Below are 27,412 nucleotides of genomic sequence, written 5' to 3' on the forward strand. Positions count from 1 at the left end.
GACATACGCAGCATGTGACTGACATCCTACTCATTCTATGGTCCTGTGACTATCAGTTGCAAGTCTGGCAACAAACTGGAGGTTATGTATCAATGTCCCATTATATCAACATTACCATCTCTGCGTCCATGACACTTTTTTATGATATGACAGACGTTTTACATAGTCTCTTTAAACACCCACCATAGAAGATGGTAGGCTATGACACTGGCAGCAGCTACATTGTGTAGTCTAAGGAAATGGAAGACTACAGACATACCCACCTAAAATGAATGGTTGAGAGAAAATATGTTTATGGTCTGACATAAGAGACTGATATACTGGCCCAATGACTAACCATCTTAGACTTGATCTGGGGCCATTATCAAAAGACACCACAGATCAATATACGCGACACTGACCATGTTTGATGGTAGTATAGATTATGGCAGTATATAGAAAATACTCAAACTCTGCACTGCCTTGAAATGTAACTGCCCTTTCTTTTCCAAACTCCTTTTGAGCATATGATGTTGAATCTATGGGGGCTAGTCTAAAGGGCAGATTGGCCACGATCATCTCATAGCTTGCCTAATCTCTTTGCCTTCTCAGAGAGGTTTAATCATTACTGTGAGAGGTGGAAAACGTATGATAGGAGAGTGACTCATTTGTTAAGTGTCTCCCTACCCCTATGGGTCCTCCTATGTGCGGTTCTCAGAAGACGAAATAGACATGGTAAAATTATGTCCCCATAACAATTCCTATTCCACCTTCAAACCTTTAGTGTGAATAACCTGTGGCCTTCAGTCAGCCTTTCATGAACCCTCACCACTTTTGTATTCTTGCAGGTCTCAGCCATGGGTATTGTATTTTGGAATCTTCTATTTTAAGTTCATACAATGCCTTTACTCGAAGCTTGCAGGCTGACAATTGTGTGAGAAGATAGCTTTATGATATTTCATTACATTGGAATGAAGTAGTATGCTCACTGCGTGCATGTACTCTGTAAAAACAAAAAAGCTCAATAATAATCTTTAAAAAAAGATGTTTGCTATAACTGATAAATTAAGAGGTGCGGAAAGTAAAGAGGAAATGCTGAAGACTTCTTTGTGTACTTGCAATGGAGCAGAACATGCCTCAGGATTGTTTTTGCCACAACTGGGGACATACTTGAGCAAATGAAATGATACTTATATATTCTAAAAAATTCCTTTCTGCTATACAAAACTCAGCAAGTTTGTTACTAAATCAAATGTGTGCTTTACCAATACTGACCAACAAATCTTTTGGGGATTAGTATTGCTTGGCAAATCAATAAACAAGTAACACTTTGAGGCAACAAACTCACCTTTATGGGTTGTGTTGTGGATGGGATAACAGACGTGTGGGTTGGAATTGACGGAGGTGCTGAGGGAGCTGGAGGTTGTGGTGGAGGCGCAGTTGGTTGAGGAGGGGGCACAGCAGTCATAACAGGTTTCTGAATGACATCTGTGGTGACTTGAGGAAAGGCTTGGGTTGCCTGGACAGGTGTTATATTCTGGACAGGTGCTCGTATCTGAGGTGGGGGAGATGCACGGGTGACATTCGGTACTGCTGCACCACTCAATTTGGGGTTTACAACTGAAATGAAAGAACACAAAACAGCTAATCAGTTGCACAAAAATCTACAATTTGGAAGTATGAAGCACATTTTGTACTAAATACATCCCCTTTCTTGCAAGAGTCTCACAAGAAAAGCAGCAAATTCAATTTACAAACAATTACATATTGAACAAGTTACTTACATTCAGTTATGCTCTTTCTTGTAGAGACAATCTAGTTGCAGATTCCAAACCATTAGGATATTCCCCAGGCGTCAGAGTGGATCCAAAAGGTTTACCATAGTAGTTCTGAATGCCAAAAGGTGGCACAGTGTGGATCCGCACCGACACCATCCCCTCTGAAAGTGAAGTGCGGGTCCTAAAAACGCACCAGTTCCGCACGCTGTCAGTAACTTACAAGATTGTCTGTGCCCCCAGGCACAGAGCACCAAAAGTAAATTGATAGAGCAGTGTGTATCCTGGGTAACACCAGTGTTTCACTAATAAAAGAATGAGTGCAGTTGCCCAAAGCTCGTCAGAAACACGTGGCTTGCACCAGTGTGCTGAATACCAAGACTATGTAGTCTGGAATCCACCTTGTACCTCTTTAATCCACTACCAGACACTCCATGCCTCTATCTTACTTTTGCAAATTCCTGCTTTCTTCCTTTGCGACGTTTGTTCAGCTTTTTCTTCCTACTCGTTTCTCTTTTGTTTTTCTCTTTTGCTCTCCACCGTCACCGGCAAACACTGTCTCAAATTAAGCACTGGGTAACTCTTTCTGGTGGAGACTATCTAGAAGCAGAATCCTAATCGTTTGAATGTTCTGCAGGCATCAGACTGAATCCGGAAACTTTCATCAGTACTTCAGCATTCTATCAGGTGGTGTGGTCCGGATTCACACTGTGGCCATTGGGCTCCAGAAATGATGTGGGGAGACCTTATGTCAGTTGCTTTCAAAATTGCCTGTTCCCCCAGACACAGAGCTCCAACAGAAAACGGGTTTATTTTATTCATTGTAAATGTTTTATATAGCACGAACATGACCCATGCAATTATCAGAACACTTTACACATGTTCAGAGAGCAGAGACAAATGGAAACAAACAAGGTTCCCAAGATATGTGAAAGATCAGCACAAAGTATAGATACAAATGGATACTGTAGTACAAACACAATAACCTTAAGAAAATCATCGAAACAATAACAACAAGGAGTAGTCATGAGAGTAATTGATGAGTCAGTAGAGGTACAGGGAGAGGATATCATAGGATCTAGGGCATAAATGTGTTCATGAGTACTGTTTTAACTTATTTCTTGAAGGAAACAGTTGAGGGACTCAGTCTGGTTTCAGGGGGAGTTCCAGATTCTCGGGCCGATCCCAGAGGAAGCTCAGTTGTAGGTTTTCTTGTTTAGAGAATCTCTGTGGTGTCAACAATTAAGTGCTGGAGCTTCTGGAAGATCTGAGGCCACCAGAGAGTTCCAACTTCTAAGCAAGGTATCTTGGGGTACTGAAACATAGGGCGTTATGGGTCATGTAGGCGAATTTTAACTGATTCTTTGCTTCATAAGGGAGCCAGTTGAGAGATTTAAAGACAGGGGAAATGTGACTGTTTCTTTTTAATCCCGTGATGAGTCTAGCGACAGAATGAAATGAAGCCTGAGAGGAGTAGTCGCTGCACTTCCATAATCTAACCTAGGGAGTACTAAGGATTGCACTGCAGATTTGAAGTCACTGGCGGGAGGAAGGATTTTAGTTTTTGCAAATTGTCCATTTGTAGGTTTGCTCCTTTGGTGGCAGTGCTGATATGCTTCTGCATATTAAGGCTCTTGTCAAGAGTTAATCACAGTGATTTCGCTGAATCGATAACTTGGGACAGGCAATTGAGGGCTGTTACTGGATTCAGCCATTCCTCAATGATGGGGGACTGGTTGGATAGAGCGATTAGTAGGAATTCGGTTTTGGGGGTGTTTAGTTTAAGGTGGTGGTCTGCCAGCCAGCATTGGGTTTTCTATAAAGTTAAATTAAGGGATCTGATGTCTTCAGAGGAGGAGACTTTCAGGTCTAGTTTGGTATCGTCTGTCTACATGGGGTAGTGGATGTTGGATAAACTCAGAAATTCGGTTAGAGGCTCCATGAACAAGTTAAGGAAATTGGTTGAGAGGGAGGAACCCTGCAAGACCGCTACTGTGACCAAAGTGGTCTTAGATAGGGACTGATTAACCTTGCATCTCTGAGTTCGGTTTCGGAGAAACTAGGTGGACCAGTTTAGGAAGACCCTGATAAGCCCATTCTCTGCTTCAAAAGTTCTAGTAAGTTGTCGTGTTTAATTGTATCGAATGCCAAGACAGGTCAAAGAGGATTAACAGGCAAGATTGATTTTGGTCCAACATTTTTAACACATCGTCCATTATGTGTGTCAGAACTGATTTGGTGCTGTGCCCCGGGCGGAAGCCAGATTGGAAATGGTCCAGAAGGCAGAATTGTTCAATGTGGTTACAGAGCTGTATATGAACACATTTTTTCAGGAGCTTTGCCAGAGTTGGAATGTTGGAGATCGGGCGGAAGTTATTTAGGTCCATGTGGTCTGCTGATGTGTGTTTTAGGATGGGGACATCTGCCCCGACTTTAGGCAATCAGGGATAATGCCTTGAAGTAAAGAGGCATTAATAATCTTGGTTCAAAGTGGGAGTAACAATGATTTGATCTTATTGAAGACGTTGGGGGGGAAGAGGGTCGTTAAAGTGATTTGAGGGTTTCAGTGCTGCTAGGATTTTGTGAATGGCGCCTTCATCAAAGATTTTGAAGGAAGTCCATCAGTGTTGTTTTTGAGGGTGAGTCCAGGTGGACATGTGAGTAATGCCATCAGGGAGGGGAGGAGATAGGTAAGAGGACGATGCTCCAAAGTCCTCTGCAAGTCTATATTCAAGTTTTCCGTCTTCTCAAGGAAGAAGGCAAACTCCTCGCAGCTAGATGTTGAAATGGATCCAGCTTGGGGAGGGTTGGGAAGGCCATTTGATTGTAGTTTAACGAGTTCAAATAGTTTTTTTGGTCTGTTTCTAGCTTGTTCTAGTTGGTTTCTAAGGAAGTTAGTTCTTGACCTTCTGATACATTTGTAGTATGCATTCCTTGTTGTTCTCAAATGTTTGGGGTGTTCAAGGGACAGGCAGGATCTCCGCTAATCTCAGGTTACGTCTTTCTGTAGTTAGACTACCATTTTACCATGGTTTGGAGTCTTTGGATGACAATTTATTTTTCGTTGTAGAAATGCAACAGTTGCCAGACTATCCGTTATGGAAGGAGTAGTTTCTTACCTGTAACTCCAGTTCTGTAGTAGGGGTATCTCTGTTATAGTCATAATCTAAGAATAGTCCCGCCCATGTGCGGGGACCCCGGAGCAATCAAAATATCTCTTAAGCTGTCCTGCATTTGCAAACCTGCAAAGACACTTAAGAGACAGACAAAATAATACAGCCCAATAACAACATGGCTGCACTGGCCAACACTTCCTCTGAAGTGAACACAAAAGCCAAAATAAAGTTTAAATGTCATTTTTATTCACATCGGACATGTTCCTTTATTGTATCACACTCCCTTCACCAAAATCCCTTTAAACAATAGAGAGGAAGGGGTGGACAGACAAGCCCTATAGGCTGTCATTATGTGTCTGCTAAAGGGATGCCGTGCCTTTAAGGAACTCTCCAGAGACCCCCGGTATCCCAGGATGCACAGCCAAAGCAAGTTACTTTCAGTTCTTTTTGAAGGTGTATAACAACAGGCCTGATACTGTCAGGTTACTCCACCGGGGAGGAGGGAGGGTCGCTTATGACTATAACAGAGATACCCCTACTACAGAACTGGAGTTACAGGTAAGAAACTACTCCTTCTGTAGTAGGGGATCTCTGTGTATAGTCATAATCTATGAATAGAATGGCAAGACCATCCCAACCAACAAACAGCGGTGGAGTAAAAACCAAACACCAACAAATTACTGTGCAAACAAATTCCTCAGCGAAGCCTGTCCAACCTGCGCATCTGCCCTAGCATCAGAGTCCAGGCAGTAATGCTTTGTAAACGTATGGACCGACTTCCAGGTGGCAGCCTTACAAATGACAGCAATTGGAACATTCCTAAGCAAAGCTGTAGTTGCCGCTTTGCCCCTAGTCGAATGCGCTGTAGGCTTACCCCCTAACGTCTTATTAGCTTTCTGATAACAAAGCTGAATACAGGACACAATCCATCTGGAGATGGACTGTTTTGAGGTAGCTAGACCAGTTCTCACTGAACCATAATTCACAAACAGTTGATCCGACCTGCGGATGTCTTTTGTTTTATCTAGATAGAATTTCAACACCCTACGCACATCTAGCGAATGCAGAGACCTCTCCGCCGGAGAGGAGGGATGCTGAAAAAATGTAGGCAAAGTTATCATTTGATTTACATGAAAATCAGATATCACTTTAGGCAAAAATGTAGGATGAGTACGCATTACCACTTTAGAAGCATGGAATACAGTATACGGCTCTTGACAACACAGAGCCTGAATCTCACTTACTCTCCTGGCCGATGTAATGGCCACAAGGAAGGCGGCCTTCCAGGACAAATGCTGCAGAGAAGCCTTATGAATAGGCTCAAAAGACTCCCTCATCAATCTGGACACCACCACGTTCAATTCCCATGGTGGAGAAGGTCGTCTAACAGGGGGAAAACACCTTACGCAAACCCTCCAAAAAATCTTTAATCACAGGGATTTGAAAAAATGAGGTTTGGGAAGGGCCCTTTCTATACGCAGTCAAAGCTGTGAGATGAACTTTAATAGACTGAAAATTAAGCCCAGATTGAGCTAACTGCAGCAGATAAGGCAAAATAACATCTTCTTTACAGGATGTAGGGTCAATGTCCTTCGCCTTGCACCATAAACAGAATCTCTTCCACTTATAGGCGTAAGAAGTCCTCGTAGATGGTCTCTTCGCCTCTTTCAAGATCTCCATACAGTCCTGAGGTAGGTTCAAGTGTCCATACTGTACTAGCTCAGGAGCCATGCTGCCAAACTCAAGGACGAGAGATTGGGGTGAACCATCTGTCCTCCGAACTTCGTGAGAAGGTCCGGCCGACACGGCAGGCGCCGGTGTGGCAGAACAGACCGGTGAAGAAGGTCGGTGAACCACCATTGCCTCGGCCACTCCGGAGCAATCAGGATCATCCTGGCTCTGGATTGCGACAGCTTGATCAGCACCGCCGGAATCAGGGGAATGGGTGGAAAGGCGTAGAGAAAGCTGTTGGACCAGCTGATCCATAGGGCATTCCCCAGTGTCCCTGGTTGGTAGTACCTGGACGCCAAGTCGCGGCTTTTGCTGTTTTCTGCCGTAGCGAACAGATCGATGTCCGGAGTGCCCCACTCTGCGAAGACGTCTCTTAGCACGTCGTCGTTTAGCACCCACTCGTGATTTTCTTGAACGAGCCTGCTGAGCGCATCGGGTTGGGCATTCTGCACTCCCGGCAGATGGGTTGCCGTGATCGTGAGGTTCCTGGCCACCAGCCAATTCCAGATCGTCTGTGCCTCCCGAGACAGCGTGCGTGAACGGGAGCCCCCCTGCTTGTTGAGGTAATACATGGTAGTAGTATTGTCCGTCTGAACTAGCAGGGAGTTCGTCGTGAAGGAGGGATGGAACGCCTTCAGGGCCAAGTGTACTGCTCTGAGTTCCAAAAAGTTGATGTGGTAAGTCATCTCCGTCTGTGACCATATCCCCTGAATCTGAAGAGGGCCCGAATGCGCTCCCCAGCCCTGGAGAGACGCATCGGTCACTATGGTCTGGACCGGAATATCCTTGTGAAAGGGAGTCCCCTTGCAAACATTCTCTGAGGAGCACCACCATTTCAGAGACTGGAGAGCGTGTTGGGACAGATGAATCGTGTCCTCCCAACGCCCCCGCCTCTGGTCCCATTGATCCTCCAGACACTCCTGCAGGGGCCGCATATGCAGACGTGCATTGGGGGTGAGAAAGATGCAGGAAGCCATCGACCCCAGTAAGGAGGACACCGTCCTCACTGTAGGAGAGTGGGCTGCGAGGAGGTGCAGGGCCTTCCCACGGATCGATAAGCGCCTCTCCTCCGAAGGACACACGCTTGCATTCAAGGTATTGACTGAGGCCCCCAAGTACTGGAGACACTGCACAGGGATCGGCACTGACTGACATGTTGATGTGTAGCCCCAGGCGATGAAGCAAGGCAGCTGTCCTGTTGAAGTGACACTGGGCTGCCTGGTACGTGGAAGCTTTGATCAACCTATCGTCCAGGTATGGATACACAAACACTTTGTTCTTCCGCAAGTGTGCTGCCATCACTGCCATGCACTTGGAGAACGTCCGTGGGGCAGACTTCAGACCAAACGGGAGTACTGTGTAATGGTTGTTGCCTACCAGAAACCTCAGGAACTTGCGATGCTTTGGTGCGATCGGCACATGAAAGTAAGCGTCCTGCAGATCTATGGCGCACAGCCAGTCTCCTCGATGCAACTGAGGGTAAATCTGATGCAGGGACAACATACGGAACTTTTCTCTGCGGATCCACTTGTTTGCTTGACGCAGATCTAGAATAGACCTGAACTCGTTCTTGTCCTTTTTTCTGACGAGAAAGAACCTGGAGTAAAGGCCTTTTCCTCTTTGCCTCAAAGGAACAGTTTCTATCGCCTTCTTCCTTAACAGAACGTCCGCCTCCCCCTGGAGCTCCCGCACCATGTAGGGAAAGCGCACTGGTGGAATCTGAGGAGGCGGGCTGGTGAAACGAAGACTGTATCCATTGCAAACAATATTCAGCACCCACTTGTCCTGAGTTATTGTCCTCCACTCTGCCAGGTAGAATTGAATACTTCCCCCCCACCGGAGCGGGTAACGGACGAGGGGGAAGTGACCTTTCAGGGCTTCGACCCGGCCGGGCCTTTGGTCCCCGACGAGGATTGATGCTGGGCTCTGCCCCTCTGGCGCTTCTGAAAGGACTGCCTGGTAGTTGATGTGTTTGACCGCAACCTGCTGCGACCATAACCCCCTCACTTTGAGTTTGTTCATGTGCGCGTCCCTCCCCAGCTGGGAGGCATCTGTTCTGATGGTCATTGTTGGAGTTGGCTGTGTGAACAGTTTCCCCTGTGATATGTTTTCCTTGTTCCACCACGCTATTTCCTGATGCACCGCATGTGTGACAACCACTAGATCTTCCCAACTCCCTGTTGCCTGTGACCATTGCTGCTGTATTCATTCCTGGAACGGTCTCATGTGGAGGCGAATATTTGGGACCAGGTGTATGCATGACGCCATCATTCCCATTAGCTTGCTCACTATCCTCACTGTCAAAGCTTGTCCCCTGCGGTTAAGACGTGTCTCCGTCAGTATTGCCAAGGTTCTCTTTGTGCTGGGGAACACCTTGCCCTGTATGGTGTTTATCTCTGCTCCTAAGAATATCTTCACCTGTCCCAGTTCTATTGAAGATTTTCCCCAATGGATTGAAAAACCCAGCTGGATTAGTGTTTTTATCACCTGCTGGATGTGTTGTTTGCATTGGCTGTAAGAGATTGCTTTTATGAGCCAGTCGTTGAGGTAGGGGTATACGTGTATCCCTTGCCTCCTTAGGCGCGCTGCTACTGCTGCTGCTAGGCACTTTGTGAACACCCCTGGTGCAGATTTGAGTCCGAATACTAGTACTGCGAACTGGTAGTAAGTTTGGTTGATGACCAACCTTAGTAGGCGTTTGTGTTCTTTGTTGATGGGGATGTGTAAGTGTTAAGTCTATAGTTGCCATGTAATCCCCCTCCTGTATCTGGGGTATTGCCTCTTGAAGAGATGTCATTTTGAATCTTTGTGTCCTTATGAACTTGTTTAAGAACCTTAGATCTAGAATAGGTCTTAGTGTTTCATGCACTTTTGGTACAAGGAAGTATGTGGAGTAGACCCCCTTGTTCCTTTCCTTGTACGGCACTATTTCTATTGCCTCCTTGTTGAGCAGTTCCTGCGCTTCTAGTAGCAAGAGCAAAAGTTCCTTTGCTGAGTGCACCTTATTACTTGGTCTTCTGTTTGGAGGTTGTTTCTCTAGCTCTATACAGTAGCCGTATTGTATGATGTTTAGTAGCCATTTGTCCGTTGTGACCGTCCTCCATTCCTGGAGGAAGTCCCTTATTCTGCCTCCAACTGGTGTTATATGTTCGAGGAACTGTTTGTTTTGTAAAATCAGGTTTTGGTTTTGTCTTCTGTTTTGATGCCCTCCCTAGAGGTGTTGTTAGGGTAGGCGTTTGCCTTACGGCAAAGTCACTTGGAGTTGGGTTGCTGCCCTCCTCTCCGTGCCTGTCCTCGTCCGTTTGAACGCCGTCCAAAGAATTGGCCTCGTGGCTGGTACTGACAGTTCTTCTGCGGTCCCTGCTGCTGCTGGTCCCGGTCGTTTCCTTGATGACCTTGTTGGAAGGTTTGGTGAGATGTACTAGGTAGGTTGCGTCCCCTATCATTTGGCCTTCTTGAGGGTGTACCCCTTCTCATCCCTCTGAACTGCAGTGCTCCTATGGACCTCGCTGTCTTGTCCTTCTTGAGCTGAGTCAACTTGTCGTCAACCGGCTTTCCCAAAAGTTGCTCTCCGTTGAAGGGAGTTTTCAGAATGTTGTTCTGAACCTCCGGCTTGAAGCCTGAATTCCTGAGCCATGCGTGCCTTCTGTCAACACAATATAATTTGCCTGCTGGACGTCTCCGCCGCATCCAAGGCCGACTTCAAACATGTGTTCGCCATGTTTTTCCCTTCCTCTACCAGGTGGGCTGCCCTTTGCTGGTACTGTGCAGGTAGAAGTTTTAGAAGTTGCCCCACTTCCTCTCAGTGTTGGTATGCATGCCTGTTGATTAGAGCGTTTGAGTTGGCGATGCACCATTGCATCACTGCACTCCGTTCGACTTATCTCCCCATGAGGTCCATCTTACTACTCTCCTTGTCTGGAGGTGGTCCGGGATTTGTGGGTACATTGGCCCTTTTCCTGGCCGTTGCTGTTATTATTGAATCAGCTGGCACTGATCGATGGATGTATGCAAGGTCCTTTGAGGAGTGCTTGTACTTCTTTTCTGTCCTTGGGGGTCACTGATTTACATACAGCTGGCTCCCTGAAAGCCTCTCTGCCCTGGTCCAACACACTAGGGAGCATGGGCAGGAATTGACTCTTTGTCTACTGAGGTAGCAGAGTTTCCAGGAGAAAACATGCCTTGGGCTTCTCCTCCTCCAGTTTCACTCCATATGTCTCTGCAACCTATGTCGTCTGGCGGTGAAGGCCTCGAAGGCATGTGTCTACTCGGCGTCTTGGTGTCTAATTCGGTGTCAAGATCATGCCACTCTAAGTCTTGTGCCTCCGAGGACGTCGAGTCCTGGTAGGTCCGCTGATCCTCCTCGCCTTCACCCACGTAGTAATACAGGGCCTCTTTCTCCTGTTCCTCGACCGGTTAAGGTGTTTTTGGTGGTTCAGGGTCTTCGTCGTCCCCTTCGACTTCTACCGCAGGCTTCGGCGGAATGGTGTACTGGCTCATCCTTTCATCAAAGTCCTTTTTTCGCTGCAGAATACTCGCCATTTCGGCCTTGAGCCTCCTTTTCTTCTTCTCCATCTCAGCAGCCTGCTCGGCATCGAGAGATTACGAGTGTCGCTCGAGTGTCTTGGGGGGGGGGGGGGGGGGGGGGGGGGTCGACAACTCTTACCTCCAACGACGTTTTCTTTTGGACCTTGACGACAGAGCAGTCCTCCGATCCCTCGGCAGGCAGAGGTTGCAGACTGGTTGCTGGTTCTTCTCAGCGTACTGGTGGTGACAAATGGTGCACAACTTCAAAGGTGTTTTGTCCATTCCAGTGCTCAGGGAACCCCCTATGTGTGCATTCTCCATTGAACGTCGAGATCTCGGTTGGAAACCTTCCTCCTCCTCGTCCCGGTTACCTGACCTGTAGTCGGGTGTGTTGAAATCTGTGATTTTCGTCGATTTTCTGTTATTTTCTCTCCAAATCTCAGGAACTCTTCGGTAACGATCCAGACCCAACGGCGGAAAAAAGAATCTGAAGATGGCGACCAAAGGTGGGAGCTTCCGGAGGAAGTGCGTCGACGTCACGAAGGACACCAAATGGTGGTATGTCGACGCCCACCTGGGCCACAAAAAAATAAATAAATAAAAGAGAAAAAAGACTAAAATTCCAGACCCAACCACTAGAAGGCGGACTAATGCACAGCATAGTGAATCCAGAAAGATTCACGCTGCAAAACTCACTTACAGTTGTGTTTGTTTACTCTGTGGTTTGGTTTTGGTTCCATGTGTGGAGTTGGGGGGATGGATTGGATTAGAGCATGATTGTGTATGTTATCAGGGTGTGGTAAATCATATGAGGAGGGAGTGGATATCTTTGTCCGATATGTTATGTTATGTTATGTTATTTTGTATTTGTAAAGCGCACAGATGCCCCAGCCAAGCGGCGTCCCGGCGCTGTAAAGGACAAGCAACACAACAACTGATAACACGAACCAGTCATGACCACTAAGCCTCGGGAAACAAAAATGTTTTCACGGCTTTCCTGAAGAGAAGGAGATTTGACATAGACCGAATACTGACAGGCAGTGTATTCCAGAGGCCAGCCGCCAGAACACCAAACGAGCGGCCGCCCATTCTGGCTCTTTTAAAGCGAGGAACCTTAGCTAGAAATTGACCCGCTGAGCGAAGTGCTCTAGCAGGGGTGTAGAGGGAGATGGTCTGGGCTAGAATGGGAGGGGAGGCAAACTTTAGAATCTTAAAAGTCAGGCACAGCACTTTGAATTTTATTCTCTGCCTGACGGGCAACCAATGTAGATCGGAAATAGAACGCCTAGCCGAGCAAAACTTAGGCAAACCAATCAGCATACGGGCGGCCGCGTTCTGCACATGCTGAAGGCGTGTGAGCTCTGCTTGGTTAGTGCCCAATAGAAGGCCACTGGCATAATCCAATCTGGAAAGAATCATTGCCTGCATTATAAGTTGCCTAGTGGGGGCATCGAAGAATTTAAAAATAGGCCTAAAGCTTTGAAGAACGCCATAGCAGGTGCCCGCCACTTTCTTTGTATGGGGTATGAATGAAAGATTGGCGTCGAGCAAGACCCCAAGATTTTTCACCTGAGTTACTGGCGTAGGAGTAGGACCTAGCTCCGATGGCCACCAGTCGTCTCCCCAGAGATGAGTTTCTTTGCCCAACACCAGGACTTCAGTTTTAGTGGCATTGAGTTGGAGACGGTTCTCGGTCATCCAACCTGCCACCTCCCTAAGGGCGCTTTGAAAGTTGGAGGCGTCCAGTGTAGTGTTCCCGTTTAGAGTGACCGCTAATTGCGTGTCATCAGCATATGACACTATGGTTAAACCCCATTTATTGGCCACCTCCATCAATGGTCTAACGTACAGATTAAACAGGGTCGGGCTAAGTGCTGAACCCTGTGGAACTCCTTGAGAAATGGAGCGGGGAGAAGACTCATATGGGGGATATTTCCGTCTAGATGGCTAAGTGGGCGCATTGGGGTAAGGTAAAAATCTCTATCTCGGGTGTGTGAGCTTCGGAGAAGGAGAGATCCCAATGGTTGGGAGGTGTGTGGTAGGCAAGGTGAGGAGGTTGGTCATGACATACTGTTCATATTTAGATCCTCATTAGGCCACCAATTCTCAGATGACTGTAAGGTGAAACCAGTAAGTCTTTTAAGGTCAGCTTTGAGTTGTTGTAGGCGGGGTGTGATCTCATCTAGTCTGGAGTCTAGTGAGGAGTGCGTACAGGTTATCGGTTCTAGGGGCAGGGGACAAGTAGGAGGGGGGAGATGGTATTTACAGAGTTGGAATACCGTTCACCTATGGGAGCCAGCTAAGGGGAAGGAGGGTTGGAGGGGTAGGAAAGGTTAAAGATAGAAGGAGAAGAGCTCAAAAGAAGGGGCATTGGGGTGCTGGAGATAGGTCGCTAGGCATAGATAGGGTGTCCGACTTCGGGCGAGGCATAGGTTGTAGGAGGTAGAGTGATAGGAAGAGTAATGTGGGAAAGGAAATTAATTTCAAGGCCAGGTGATTCAGAATTAGCTGATCTGTGTGTGAGGTGAGACTGCGAAGTGCTATAGGTGATGGTGACATGTTAGAGAACCATACATAGTTAGGAAGGCCTTAAGCGCAGAAGGATTCAGTCCTCATTGCAGCTTTCTTTAGGATAAGAAAAATGTCCTCAAATATTTCAAGGTTGCGGTCGGATGATTATATGAGAATTATCCCATTGTTGTAAATGGTGATGGTTGCTTCTGCTCTGTAAACAAATGAGGGGGCGACCAAAACTCTTAGACCATAAGATGTTTACTAGATGTTGAGATCGAAAGCAATGAGAACAGGGCTTTACTTCACTGAGCTTTTCTATTCATATAAAGGATGAGGTTACTTGTTATGCATCATTTGTTCATGAAGTAGGGGTTAGAAACCAGGGTTTCTGGGTGAGATTTGAGAAATTCATTATTAAAGCTTTTGGCTGCTTTTTTTTGTTAGATTTGGGGGTCATTTAATTGTATAGGCATAGAAGCATGATGGCTCCGGGGGTCATTCCAATGAAAAGGAAAAGGATAAGGATAAGGACTCCAGTGAATGCTTTCTCTGTTTCTGAGGGGGCAGAATGGTCTGAGGGCGATGACTGCAGCTCCTTTTTGGACTCAGAAAATGAATCAGAATTAGACCCTCCGATAATTACATCTAGACCTCCGGCGGGTCTACCCGGGAGGAAACCGGTTCAGGCTCAGGTCCAGGTTAATCCTCAATGTGAACTCAGTTGGGATCATTCCTCTGCTTTGGTTTTGCAGGGCTCCCCCAGTATGGATACCGCTCATATCTCAATGTTAGAAGCTATCCATAAAGAGATAATTTCACACCGAGAGGAGACCCGCCAGGACAACCGCAAAGCCCAGGCTGCTATGAGGAAGATCCAGGGTGTGGTTAGGAAAGTATCTAAAGCTTGTACAAATATTGGGGATCGAGTATCTAATTTGGAGGAGAGAATTGTGTTTACGGAGACAGAGGTAGCAGTGGCGATTAGTCAGGTGAACTCCCATTCTGCACAGGTGGTCGATATGCAGTGGAAAATGGAGGAGATGGAGAACAGGCTGCGCCGGAATAATTTGAGGGTACTGGGAATCCCTGAAGGAGTCGAGGGCTCCGATATCAAAGTATACATGATCAAACTTTTTGAGCAAGCATTTCCAGAGCTCTCTAACTGGAACTGGTCTACCGAGATACAACGGGTTCACCGTACCCCCTATAATAAGCGCAAAAAACCCAAGGAAGGAGATAAACCCAGGGCTGTGCTGATCTTCTTTGGCAACTACATCTTGAGACAATCTATCGCAGAAAAAGCGAGACCAGATTCTAAAAGAAGCAGTGAGGGGGTCTCTTTCTTTGTCCGCCCTGATTTTTGCCATGCGACAGTGGAGCGTACGTGGAGATTGAGAGGGATGATAAAATTGTTCCAGGACAAAAAGATTCAAGCTTTTTTGATAAATCCTGCTCAGCTGAAAATAATTAATGCAGGGAAGACTGTATTTTTTGCCTCAGAAATCAAGGCAAAGGAGTACCTGGACTCTCTTGGCAAAAACGAATCATCTGTTAAGTAGCTGTTAAGTAGCTGGGGGGGGGAAATGTATCCCAGTTTGTTTTCTAGCGTTGGCCCCGGCTAGAATTTGGTGATGGGTAACAGCCACCGATACTATATTGGTCAGAATATTGGTCGGGCCTCGACATTATATAGGATTATCTTATGGCTTCAATAGGTAGTCGTCACTGTAATCTCTGCGTTCCATCCTAAGCACAGACTAGGTCTGAGCGCTTCTCAGGAAGGGGGGTGGCGTGGGGGGAGGGTGGGTGGGGTGGGAAAGGGTGGTGGGTCAATAAAAAACAGAAAAATAAGATGCAGTATGGTGTTTGTAGAAGAAAAAGAAAATGGATATTTCTGTAGGCAGTTCACGATGACTAAAGTATTTGCTAATCTGCTAAGTGTTCAGATGGTTTCTGATATATATGTATATTTTAGGGATGGCAGGCATTAAAATTTGCTCAGTTAACATAGGTGGGCTGAATGATTGGAGGAAGCGTAATAAATTGGCACAGTATGTGAAGCATAAAAATTTTGACGTTTTATGTTTGCAAGAAACCCATCTTCCCTGGGCTCGAAGGAGTCTTATGCACCTAAATGGCTTTGAGTTGTTAGCATGTACAACTCAATCATCAACAATTAGAGGGGTCGCTGTTCTAGCTAGGACTTCTATGGGTGGTGGTAGGCGGATCAAAACTGATGGTAGCGGGAGATGGCTTTTGGTGGAGATGGGAAAAGGCTTCACACTATGTGTTGTTTATGGTTCAAATTGTGATGACCCTGAGATCTTCGATTTTTTTAGAAATGGAGTTGGTAAACTGGCTAACCCCTATAATATTTTGTGGGGATTTGAATATCTCGGCTGACTGGGCCAGTAATATAGCTTATTCTGGACGAAAGCCGAGAGTTTTTAGGGCTATAAAAGCCCTCATTAGCTCACATGGGTTGATTGATGTGTGGGGTGCCAAGAAACCTCTAAAATCTGGTTTTACATATTTTTCAAACCCGTTCCAAAAATATTCAAAATTGGATTCTTTTTTTATATCCTCCTCAGAAATTAATAGGGTAGGAATTGTTAAACTTCCGAAGTTCCTGTCAGATCATAATCCGTTGGTATTAACAGTACAAATGGTAGAGGTAGCAAAGACTCGGACAAGATGGACGTTCAAAAGGAGGTTATTATCGGATAATCGTTTCGTTGGTCATATTAGGAAATGGTTGGTTGACTTCTTTGATGCCAATAGATATAGCACATCACGAAATGGAGTATGGGAGGCATTCAAGGCAGCTTTTAGAGGCGAAACGATAAGCTGTGCAGCAAGGCTTAGAAATGAGGATAGGAGTAAGGTGGAAAATTGTGTGAGGGAATTGTCTGCTGCAGAGGAACAACATACATCTGATATTGCTCAAGGTCGGGATAGCAACGAGAGCTATAGGTTATTACTGGTAGCTAGAGTCGAATTACAGAAGCTGGTTACACTGAGAGCAATGTCTGAATACCAGTCATCTAGGGCTAAACGGTATGAAACGAGCGAACAGGCAGGCAGAATTCTAGCTTTACAATTTTAGCAGGGGAAGGCAAAAAATATCATCTCTAAGATTGAAGAAAATGGGATAGAATATTCAGATCCCTCGGATATCCTCCAGGTTTTCAAAATTTTTTATCAAAATCTTTATCTAGAGGCAAAATCAAATGAATCTCAGAGTGAAGAGGCTGTTGATGATGGCCCCCGTCTCGGGGATACGGCTAGGGAAGAGCTAGAGAAGGATATCTGTGGGAGTGAGATAGCGGCTGCCTTGCATGAGTCAGCCATTGGCAAAGCAGCAGGCCCCGACGGAATTCCCTTGGAGGTCTATAAATGTTTTGAGGCAGAGATCACCCCGCTTCTCATTGATCTTTTTAATGGGATAATCGGCACAGGAGTGGTTCCGGAATCATGGAAGGAAACTAATATAGTGGTTTTTCATAAGAAAGGGAAACCTAGTGAGAAGCCGGGCTCCTATCGCCCAATCTCGTTAATTAATACAGACACGAAGTTATATTCTAAAATCTGGGCCAAGAGGCTCGGCAGGATCATAGGCGATCTCGTCTCCCCATGGCAACATGGATTTGTACCTGGGCGCGGTACTACAGACCACATTAGGAGGGCAATAGCTCTATTTGATGTCCAGTCTGCGGTGGGGGGAGAGATGGCCATGATCCTGCTCGATGCCGAGAAAGCCTTTAATCGTGTTGGGTGGGACTTTCTCTGGCAGATTTTAATTGGGAGGGGTTTCGGCAAGAACTGTATTACAGCATTGAGAGCAATGTATGTTGATCCAGTCGCGCGTATTGTGGTTATGGGTGAGTGTTCGGAAAAAATCTTCATAAGCAGAGGTACGCGTCAAGGTTGTCCCTGTTCCCCTATCCTCTTTGCTCTTTATATTGACCCTTTTATTCGGGAGATTTTAGCCAGCCCTATGATAAGACCTGTGATATGCAATGGCTATGAGATAAGATTATGGCATATGCCGATGACTTGGCAGTGATCACTACTAATCCTCAACAGGCACTTGGTGTTCTGGTCCATTTGGCCAAATTATTTGGTCATAAATCTGGTTATTTGTTAAATGAATCAAAAACACAAATTATATGTATGGCAAATATTGTTAAATCGGACTTCAGATATATGGACTCTGCAATCTACCTGGGAGTTAGAATCAATGCATCAGTCGATAGGATAGCAGAGGAGAATCTTATCCCACTTGGAAAATTGATCGAAACAGATCTGAAAAGAATTGATGTTCTACATTTATCACTGATTGGGAGGGTGAATGTCCTCAAAATGACAATGTTCCCAAAAATATTATATCTTTTCCGTGCTATACCTCTGTTAGTTGAGGAAAAAATTATTAAGCGGCTAGAATCAATTTTTATAAGGTTTATTTGGCAGTACGGGAAAATTAGACGCTCTACAAATTTGTCACTTCCGAGGGATAGGGGCGGGCTCACCTTACCTAATTTAAGACTTTATCATTGGTCCTGTTTGTTAGCTGAAATGTCCATCCTCTTTCAGTTTATACAATCTTATAATCTAGAGGATAGAGACCTACAGTCGCCACCATCTATTTACGAGCTATTAGTTGGAAGAAAAGCACAAGGTCTCTTGATGTGTGAAGTTGATCGTAGATATTATAAAAGACCGCGTTTTAAGATCTTGGAAGGAGTATGGAGAGTTTGGAGAGCTATATCTAGGCTCTTTAAAATTCCCCAAATCCATGCGTATCTCCACCTCAGTAATTCTAGTTTATTTTGGGGCAGGGTTTTAGATAGGAATCTTCGGATTTGGCAGGAGCATGGAATTAGGACACTAGGAGATCTGGTGGGTGAAGATGGGATAAAGGGTTTTGATGCTCTCCAGAGTAGAGCTGACATCCCTTCAAGTCATTGGTTTTTCTATGTTCAACTGGTCAGTGTATTTAAGGCTTTAAGACTCAGGCTGCCAATTGTTTCAGAAATCCCTTTGATAGATATGCTGGCAAAAGGGGGCTTGAGAATTAAAATAATCTATATGTTTTTGTTGGGTGAATTCAAAAGTGATATCGGGAAAATTGAGAATACTCTTGCACGAAAGCTAGGGAACCCCGATGTGGATTTGGACATGGCTCTTTATCTGAATAAAAAAATATTTCGCTCTACGAACTTGAGGGCTCAGCATTATAAGACCTTGTTTGATCTGTATTATACCCCCGCTAAGCTCTTTTCTTGGGGGGTTAGAGATGATGATAGATGCCCCAGATGTAATATGGCTCAAGCAGATTTGCTGCATATGTTTTATAATTGTGGTTCGCTATCAGCCATCCAGGTAGAGAAAGGTAAATTCTGGGGGGAGCTATTAGGCCAGAGGATAGAATTGTCCTCCTCTTTGATGCTACTTGGCATAGATAATAGATTAAAACTTGGGAAAGCTGAGGAAGCCCTGGTCTTTATTTCTGTAGCAGTACTTCGGATATTAATCACCTCAGGTTGGAAGGATACAAATGCCCCCTCTTTCCAGATATGGCTATCCAGATTACTGGGCATATACAATATAGAGATATCTCTCTATGCTCAGAAAGGGAAGAAAACTCAGGATTTCGGTAAAATGATGTGGTCTCCTATTTGCTACAGTTCTTTTCTTTTTGCCGATGTGAGTGTGAGGTGTGGTGGGGGGGTGTAGTGGTTAAGTCTGAGTAGAAGTGGTGAAAGGGTGTGTTTATAAAAATAACAAAAGAAATCCCAAAGACTATTCACTGGGTTCCTTTGTTTTTAATAAAAACCAAAGTCAAGGAGAGAAAAGGATATGATGATCCACTCCAGCCCTAGTTAACTTGTTTGAAAAAAATGGGTGTCAACATGTTTCATGCCTATTGTCTGAAGGATTATGGCATTTCATCAGGACCAAAGAATCTCTATCTACTCATTTAGGGATGGCAAATTTATGCATGTAGATAATACCTTATCCGAAATCAGTGTTACAGATATAGGAGACCTTCTGGGGGAGACCTAATTGTAAGGTCTGGGGTCCCCAATCGTATGGGTTAGGATGGACGCTCACTGGCGTCCCGCGGTCAGTTGTCGGTGCTTATTTGGCACACCGACTTACCCCTGGTCCTGCCGATACAAGAATTCCCCTAGCATGCCAGTGAACTTCAGTGTTAGCCCATTCATTGGGGTCCCTAAATCTTACAATCAGGTCTCCCCCGGGAAGGTATACTATGTCTATAACACAAAAATAGGCATGAAACATGTAGACCCTAATTTTTTTTAAAGCCATTCACTAGGGCTGGAGCGGATCATGAAATCCTTCGATCGCCTTGACTTTTGCTTTTTAATCATAACAAAGAACCCAGTGAATAAAGAATCTTTTGAATTCCTTTAGTTATTTTTTATTAACACACCCTTTCTCCACTTCTACTCAGACTCAGCAATTCTTAGATCTATGTCAAGGAGGCTAGAGGGACAGAGCAGGGTCAAGGGAAGAGGATCAGGGTTAGATTGTGAGGCAGTGAGTCAGGGTCTATGGCGGGTATGGGGTTGATGGAATAGTTAGCAAATAATGAAGTTGAGGTCAGTGAGGGCAAAGGCCAGGGGTCTGGAGAGTGTGAGGGAGATACGATTCACCGGAGTAAGCCCAAGTGAAACGCAGCTTAATAGAAGCTCTGCGACGTAGGAGTATAAGAACTTAGCATAAGTCGTCAAGATGACCATATCTAAATATAATGTTATGCAGGTGAAGATTAGTAGTTACAAATGCCCTACAGTGAGCATATCGGGGAACAGATAGGTGCCGAATGAACAGAAAGATGACTCCGGTGCGACGTGCCTTTGGGAAGGAGTATAGTTGGGAATCAAATGAGGCTTAGAACATATTGCATGGATGTAAAAAGCTGACATATTAGGGCTGGGGGGAGTCCTTCTGTGAGAAAATAGGGAGGTGTATTACCCTTTCAAGATGGCTGCCCAATTACATCATAGTACATCTGAGTCCTTCTTCCATGTCAGTTGTCATGTTATCCTGTGATTATGCCAAAGTCCTGCATTTGTGCCCATGACGTTATAGGGTTGAGTCCTATGCTGGATTCTGAAGTGGTGATGCATCCACCATTTTAGCGCTGGGGAAAAGACGAAGGAGACCCCCACAATGGTGGACTGGCCAAGTCCAGTAGGAATCCTCAAAACAAGGAAACCAAGAGACATCAACAGTACAAAAATAACAGGTCTCGAGATCTATGATAGTCAGAGGCGAAGCACGGTCTATTCTCAATGCACCATGTGCAGGGACAGTGAGCCAGCGGCCGTCTGAAATAGCAGTTGCGATATTTCAGAAAGAGGGCCAGCATCCTGGGGGCTACAATCAGGCTGATGCAGGAGCTCAGAGTCCCTGATACAATCAGGAAGATGAAGGAGCTTGTGGGGACAAGGGCCCGTCCGGGAGGAGGACAACGGTAGAGAGCAATGAAGGCAGCGAGGGAGGATCTGGAGAAGGCGCCACAGGCACAAGTTGGAAACGGTGGGATCTAGCAGGCAAGCAGCATATCAAGTGAAAGGTGAAGCCCTCAATCGGGACGACATCCGGACAAGGCCTGGGTGACTGGCTGCAGGACTCATGCACCGACTCCTTCCAAGATGGTGGACTCTACTGGCCACTGATTGTTAACATCACTGTATCATGGGTGGACTACGGGGATCGATGAGAGGCAACAGACTGCGGCGGCCTCACTTGGATGTGGAACAATTGGGTTGAGAACAGTAGAAGAATCCAGTGGCCTACCGGGGGCTGCTGCAGGCCGTTCAGGCACCCACCTCAAGCTTGATCGGGCACGGGAGATTTGGAGCCAGGATTGTCACGTGGAATCAAGTCTTCGAGCAGGTTGGTGGGCACTTCGGATGGAAGGATCTTAGAGGTGTGCAGGACTGTAGGTAAAGGCGTCCAGCAGGTCAGCTAAACAGGGATATTCACTTAATAGTGATCCCAATACCGGGGAGCCTCCTAGAAGTTCGACCCTCCGGTGGCCATCTTAAATGGACAGTAGCCAGGTTGTGACGAGTGTGCAAATATTTAGGCTGGAGATCTTATTAATGGATAGAGTCCAATCACAGAACAGGAAGGATCAGTTAGAAGAACAAGTTACTTTCAGTAACAATATATCTGTAGATCCATTAGTTAGTTATAGATTCCCTTACCTTAGAATTACCCCCAGGCATCAGACTGGATCCAGAAAGTTTTTTCATCAGCAGTACCTCTGCGCATCGGAAGGTGGCGTCGGTCGGCTCCGCGTCCGTCGTTGGCGTCTTGGTCGCCGGGATGACATCGTGGTAGCTACTTAGACGCCGCCCTTGCGCGCGGACGTCAGTTCTGTACACAACTTTCCACGCCAGAAACGCAGAGCCATGCAAGACACTGACCACTGGTGCACCAAACTAGGGCCCTGAAAGGATGTCCTTAACCCTAGAAATCAGTTTGCAGAACGGGGAGGATGGGTGCGGCGGTAAGGAATCTATAACTAACTAATGTTTCTTACAGATATATCGTTACCAAAGGTAAGTACCTTGTTCATCCGAAAGAAACACATTAGTTATAGATTCCTTACCTTAGAATAGATACCCCAGAAATACCAACCCCGGTGGTGGGTCTGCGAACAAAGATCACACCAGAAAGTCCTGGAGAACAGAACAGCCAAAGAGGCAGTCTCTCCAGACTGGACTGTCCAGGCAGTAGTGTTTGGTAAACGTATTCATTGATGCCCACGTAGCCCAAGGCAGTAGTGGGTGCCGTCGCCCTGGTGGAATGGGCGCGTAGCCCCACTGGAGGCTCCTTTTTAGCCAGAGAATAGCATGCATTTATACACAAAACGACCCATTGAGAAATGGTTCGCTTGTGTAAAGATCGACCTTTCTTGGCACCCATGTAGCCAACACAGAGTTGGTCATCCATCCAGAACTGTTTTGTGCGATCCAGATAGAAAGAAAGCGCACGTTTTGGGTCCAGATGGTGGAGCCGCTCTTCCTCTTTCGAAGGATGCGGAGAAGGAAAGGAGGTGGGCAAAGTGATAGTCTGCCCAATGTGAAAGGCAGTGACAACCTTGGGCAGGAAGGATGGACGAGTCCTAAGGACAACTTTGTCAAGATGTATAGAGAGAAAAGGAGGCTTAGAAGAAAGCGCCTGGAGCTCACTCACTCGTCTGGCAGATGTGATGGCCACCAGGAACGCAGTTTTCAGAGTCAAGAGCCTTAAAGGACAGTTGTGAAGCGGCTCAAATGGAGCACAAATTAAATAAGTTAAAACCAGGTTCAAGTCCCACTGAGGCTTAACGAAGGGAATTAGAGGAAAGAGATGAGTTATGCCTTTCAAGAAACGGGAACTTGAAAAGGGAAGGCTGATCTGGAAGCCGAAGGAAGGCAGAGATGGCCGAAAGATAGCCTTTGATAGTCCCCAGAGCAGAGGCCTGCTGGTCTAGAGAAAGAAGAAACCAGAGAACCTCAAAAAGAGGGGCAGAAACGGGATCCACAGCCTTTGCTGTGCACCATGCCACAAACTTGTTCCACTGGCAGGCGTATACCGTCTTAGTGGAGGGACGCCTGGCTGCCAAGATTACATCACAGACTTCAGGAGGCAGGTCGAAAGACGTCAACTGCCACTGCTCAATCTCCATGCAAGGAGGTGGAGACTTGACCGGTTCGAATGGAGGACCGTCCACTGCTGATGCAACAGTTGATCGTCCCAAAGAGGCAGTCTGATCGGAGGATCGATGGCCATGTTGAGCAGCTCGGGATACCAGACTCTTCGTGCCCAATCCGGAGCCAGAAGAACGACTTGGGCCCAGTCGCACCTGATCTTCTTCAGCACTCTGGGCAGAAGTGGTATAGGCGGAAAGGCGTACAACAGACTGCAACTCCCCTCAAGACAAAAAGTGTCGCCTAGCAAGTGCCTCCTTGGAAATTCCAACACGCAGACTTACTGACATTGCACATTATCTTCGGTGGCGAATAGATCTAACCAAGGCTCTCCCCACTGCTCAAAGAGACCTTGCGCCACCTCCGAGTTAAGACGCCATTCGTGATCAATCATGCACCTGCGGCTGAGTTCGTCCACCTTGGCGTTCAAAGAAACTGCCCGGTGTTGAACCACCAGGGATATGTCCAGATGTTCCAGCCATGTCCAGAGGCGGAGGGCCTCTTGACATAGGGTCCACGACCCCACCCGCCCCGTTTGTTGCAGTACCACATGGCAGTGGTGTTGTCCTTGAACACCTGCACTACTCTTCCCCAGACAGAGGGAAGGAATGCCTTCAGTGCAAAACGAATCGCCCTGTGCTCCAGAAGGTTGATGTGGAGCCCGGACTCCGCCGGAGACCAGGGGCCTCTGACCTCCGCCTCTCCCATGTGGCCGCCCCATCCCAGAAGGGATGAGTCCGTCACCACCGTGTGGTCTGGAAGGGGGAGGGAGAGAGAGAGGGATCTGCCATTGACCAAATCCTGGTTCGTGAGCCACCACTGTAGTTGTCAAGCAGCGCCCTCAGAGATCTGGACGCAATCGGACAGATTCCCCTGATGCTGCGCCCACTGGAACTTCAGGTCCTACTGCAGAGCCCGCAAATGCCACCTGGCATGATCGACCAGCAGGATGCAGGAGGCCATGAGACTCAGCAGCCTCTGAGTCATTCTGACCAAAACCCAGGATAAAGGCTGAAAGATCGGAATCATAGCCTGAATATCCCAGACTCGCTGTTCGGGAGGATAGACCCGAAACCGCATCGTGTCCAGAACCGCTCCGATGAAGAGGAGCTTCTGAGAGGGAATCAGGTGTGACTTCGGCACATTGATGGAGAACCCCAGCGAATGCGGGTCGGTCGTAGTCTGGAGGTGGGAGACTACTGCCTGGGACGAGCCCGCCTTCAACAGTCAGTCATCGAGATAGGGGAAGACTGAAACCCCTGATCTGCGCGGATGAGATGCGACTACCGCCATCACTTTTGTGAACACCCGAGGGGTGCTGGTAAGGCCAAAGGGGAGCACGGTAAATTGAAAATGCTCGTGGCCTACCGTGAACCGTAGGTAACGTCGGTGGGCCAGCAGGACGGGGATGTCAAAGTAAGCATCCTGCAAGTCCAACGCTACCATCCAGTCTCCAGGATCTAGGACAGACGAGAACTGAGCGAGCGTCAACATGTTGAACTTCTCCTTCCGGATAAAGTGGTTGACATCCCTGAGATCCAAGATAGGACCAGAAATTAGTGGGAGTAACAACCACGACCTACTTCTGGGACAGGAATGTGCTCGATGGCTCCCTTGGCCAAGAGAGCGATAACTTCCTGCTGGAGAAGGGCCAGATGATCCTCCAACATTCGGTTGTATCTTGGTGGCATGGCTGGAGGGAGTAGCCACTTCGGACTAATTGCAAAACCCACCTGTTCGAAGTGATGGTGCGGCAGTGGGGGAGGTGATGGTGAATCCTGCCACCCAATGGCGTTCGATTGGCCTGAAAGGTCAGACTAGGAGGGTTTGGAGGCTGCTGCGGGAGAGGGGGGGGGGCGTTTGGTGGACTGGCCCGCCCACTGGCCCCGGGAACCGCAGCGTTTGTTCCCACGTAACCGGCCGCGCGAAGGTTGGGTAACTTGCTGCGGCTTGTGGCTCTGGGCGGGACGTAGTGGGGCACCCCTTCCGTAGCCATGAAAGGGGTGATAATCAGACTGTGCAGGGCGGGTGGAGAGGCCCAAGGACTTGACTGTAGCCCGTTAGTCCTTGAAACGCTCTAGAGCATTGTCTGCTTTGTCACCAATAAGGTGACGGCCATCAAAGAGTATGTCTATCAAGGTATTCTGGACATCCCCGAAAAGCCACTCGACCTCATCCAGGCGTAGCGATGAAGTGCTACTGACGTTGAAATGGTCCTGTCCAGAGAGTCGGTAGTGTCCAACCCACAACGTATGGTAAACTTCGCCGCATCCCTCCCGGCGGCGACAGTCTGGGAGAGCACTGCCGGGGTCTCCTCCAGACACGGAGGCAGCACCTGCGTCACCGTATCCCACACCGAGTGGGAATAACGCCCCAAGAGACATGCAGTGTTTACCGACTGAAGTCCTAAGCTGGCAGAAGGACATTTTCTTTCCAAGGTGGTCCAGCATCTTGGATTCCCTTTCCAGTGGAGCGGTCGGGAATGCGCTTTTGGAAGCGGAGGCTTGGACTAACAAGCCCTCCAGGGTGGGGTGTTGGGAGAGGAAAGTGAGGTCGCCCGGAGCCGGGCGTCGGGCAATCATCCTGTCCACGGGAGCCCCTGTGTTGGGCCTGGACCACGTGCCCAAAAGGACGTCGGTGAGGGCCTCATTAAACGGTAGCAAGGGCTCTGAACAGCTCACAGCCGGTTGAAGCACCTGTCAGAAGGTTAGTACTGACCGCCACCGTAGGAAGCTTGAGGTTGAGAGCCTCGGCCGCTCTACGCAACACCACTGCATATGAGGCTCCCTCCTCCGTAGCCACGGTAGGAGGAGCCAACATGCCACGGTCAGGAGAGGTGTCCAAACCACTGGCATCCCCCAGTTCCTCTCTCCAGTCCTGTTCACTGTCCAACTGGTCAGTCAGATGGTCACCTGACCTCTCCCAGTCCTCCTCCTCATCTTCTGGGTGTCATTGTGGTTGAAAAGGGACCCCAGGAGTGAACAGGGGCTCAAAAACCCCTCTTGGCGCTGAAACCGGCGTCGGACGACGCTGGTCTGGCTCCGGGACCACGTCGGGATGCAGGCCAGGGTAGACACCGGCCGGGGGGCCGATCAGCATCGAACGGGGTAGTAGTGCCGGAGGAAGCGGCGCTGGTGGAGGTGTAATCAGGTCAACCGGCAGCGATCCGGATCCAGGCCTGGATCCTAGGGGGGCCTGCGGCGCCGGAGCCGGCAGAGAAGGCCTAGGCCCCCCCAACCGAGTCCGCGGGAGCCCGAAGGCGCGCCGGCAGGATCGGTCCACCCCAAAGATGGCATGCATCGCCTCATAGAAAGTACGAAGCTGGGCGGGAGTCACTCCGGGTCCCGGAACGCAAGGGAAACACGGAGACCCCCACGTTCCTCGTCGGATCGGCCGACCGACAAAGAGAAGTCTAAGAACGACGATGCTTCTTCGACTTCTTCTTATGCTTCGACTTACCAGACCCGGAGTGCGAAGATTTCGAAGACTTGGAGGAATGGTGGTGGCTCCGCGACCGGTCCCTCGACCTCCCCCGCGACCAGGACCTCGAACGACGCTGAGCTGACTACAGGTGCTCAAGCAACTTTAGGGACTGCTTCAGCAGAGCCTTCGTCGCCATCGTCCGGCAGTCGGAGCACGACTTGGGGTTGTGATCGTGCTCCAAGCAAAAAAGACACGCGATGCGGATCTGTCACCAACATCATCTGATGTCAGGAACCGCATGGCTTGAAGCCGGGCATCCCTCAGGCACATTAGGAGTCGAAGACTCGAAAAAGAAGTCGACAAAAGTCGAGAAAAAAGTCAGTCAAAATGTGACTGAAGGTACCGCTCTTCCCGGATCTGCGCTGGCTGGCGCGCAAAAAGAAAGAACTGATGTCAGAGCGCGAGGGCGGCGTCTGAGTAGCTACTGCGAAGTCATCCCGGCGACCACGACGCCAACGACGGATGAGGAGCCAACCAACGCCACTTTCCAACACGCAGAGGTACTGCTGACGAAAAAACTTTCCGGATCCAGTCTGACGCCTGGGGGTAATTC

The 27,412-nt window shown here is 47.7% G+C and overlaps 1 protein-coding gene across 8 annotated transcripts in view; it reads right to left on the bottom strand.

Annotated features, from left to right (window-relative positions):
* BRD4 (bromodomain containing 4) overlaps positions 1–27,412 on the bottom strand; it is a 1,415,251-nt gene that overhangs the window by 919,905 nt on the left and 467,934 nt on the right. For all 8 annotated transcript variants that reach the window (XM_085654329.1, XM_085654330.1, XM_085654326.1 and 5 more), the window contains one exon: positions 1,328–1,599. In XM_085654329.1, coding sequence (XP_085510455.1) covers positions 1,328–1,599 — 272 coding nt within the window. The remainder of the gene's footprint in view (positions 1–1,327; positions 1,600–27,412) is intronic.

Source organism: Triturus cristatus, chromosome 4_1, assembly GCF_964204655.1.
Source record: "Triturus cristatus chromosome 4_1, aTriCri1.1, whole genome shotgun sequence".
In the NCBI taxonomy this organism is placed as follows: domain Eukaryota; kingdom Metazoa; phylum Chordata; class Amphibia; order Caudata; family Salamandridae; genus Triturus; species Triturus cristatus.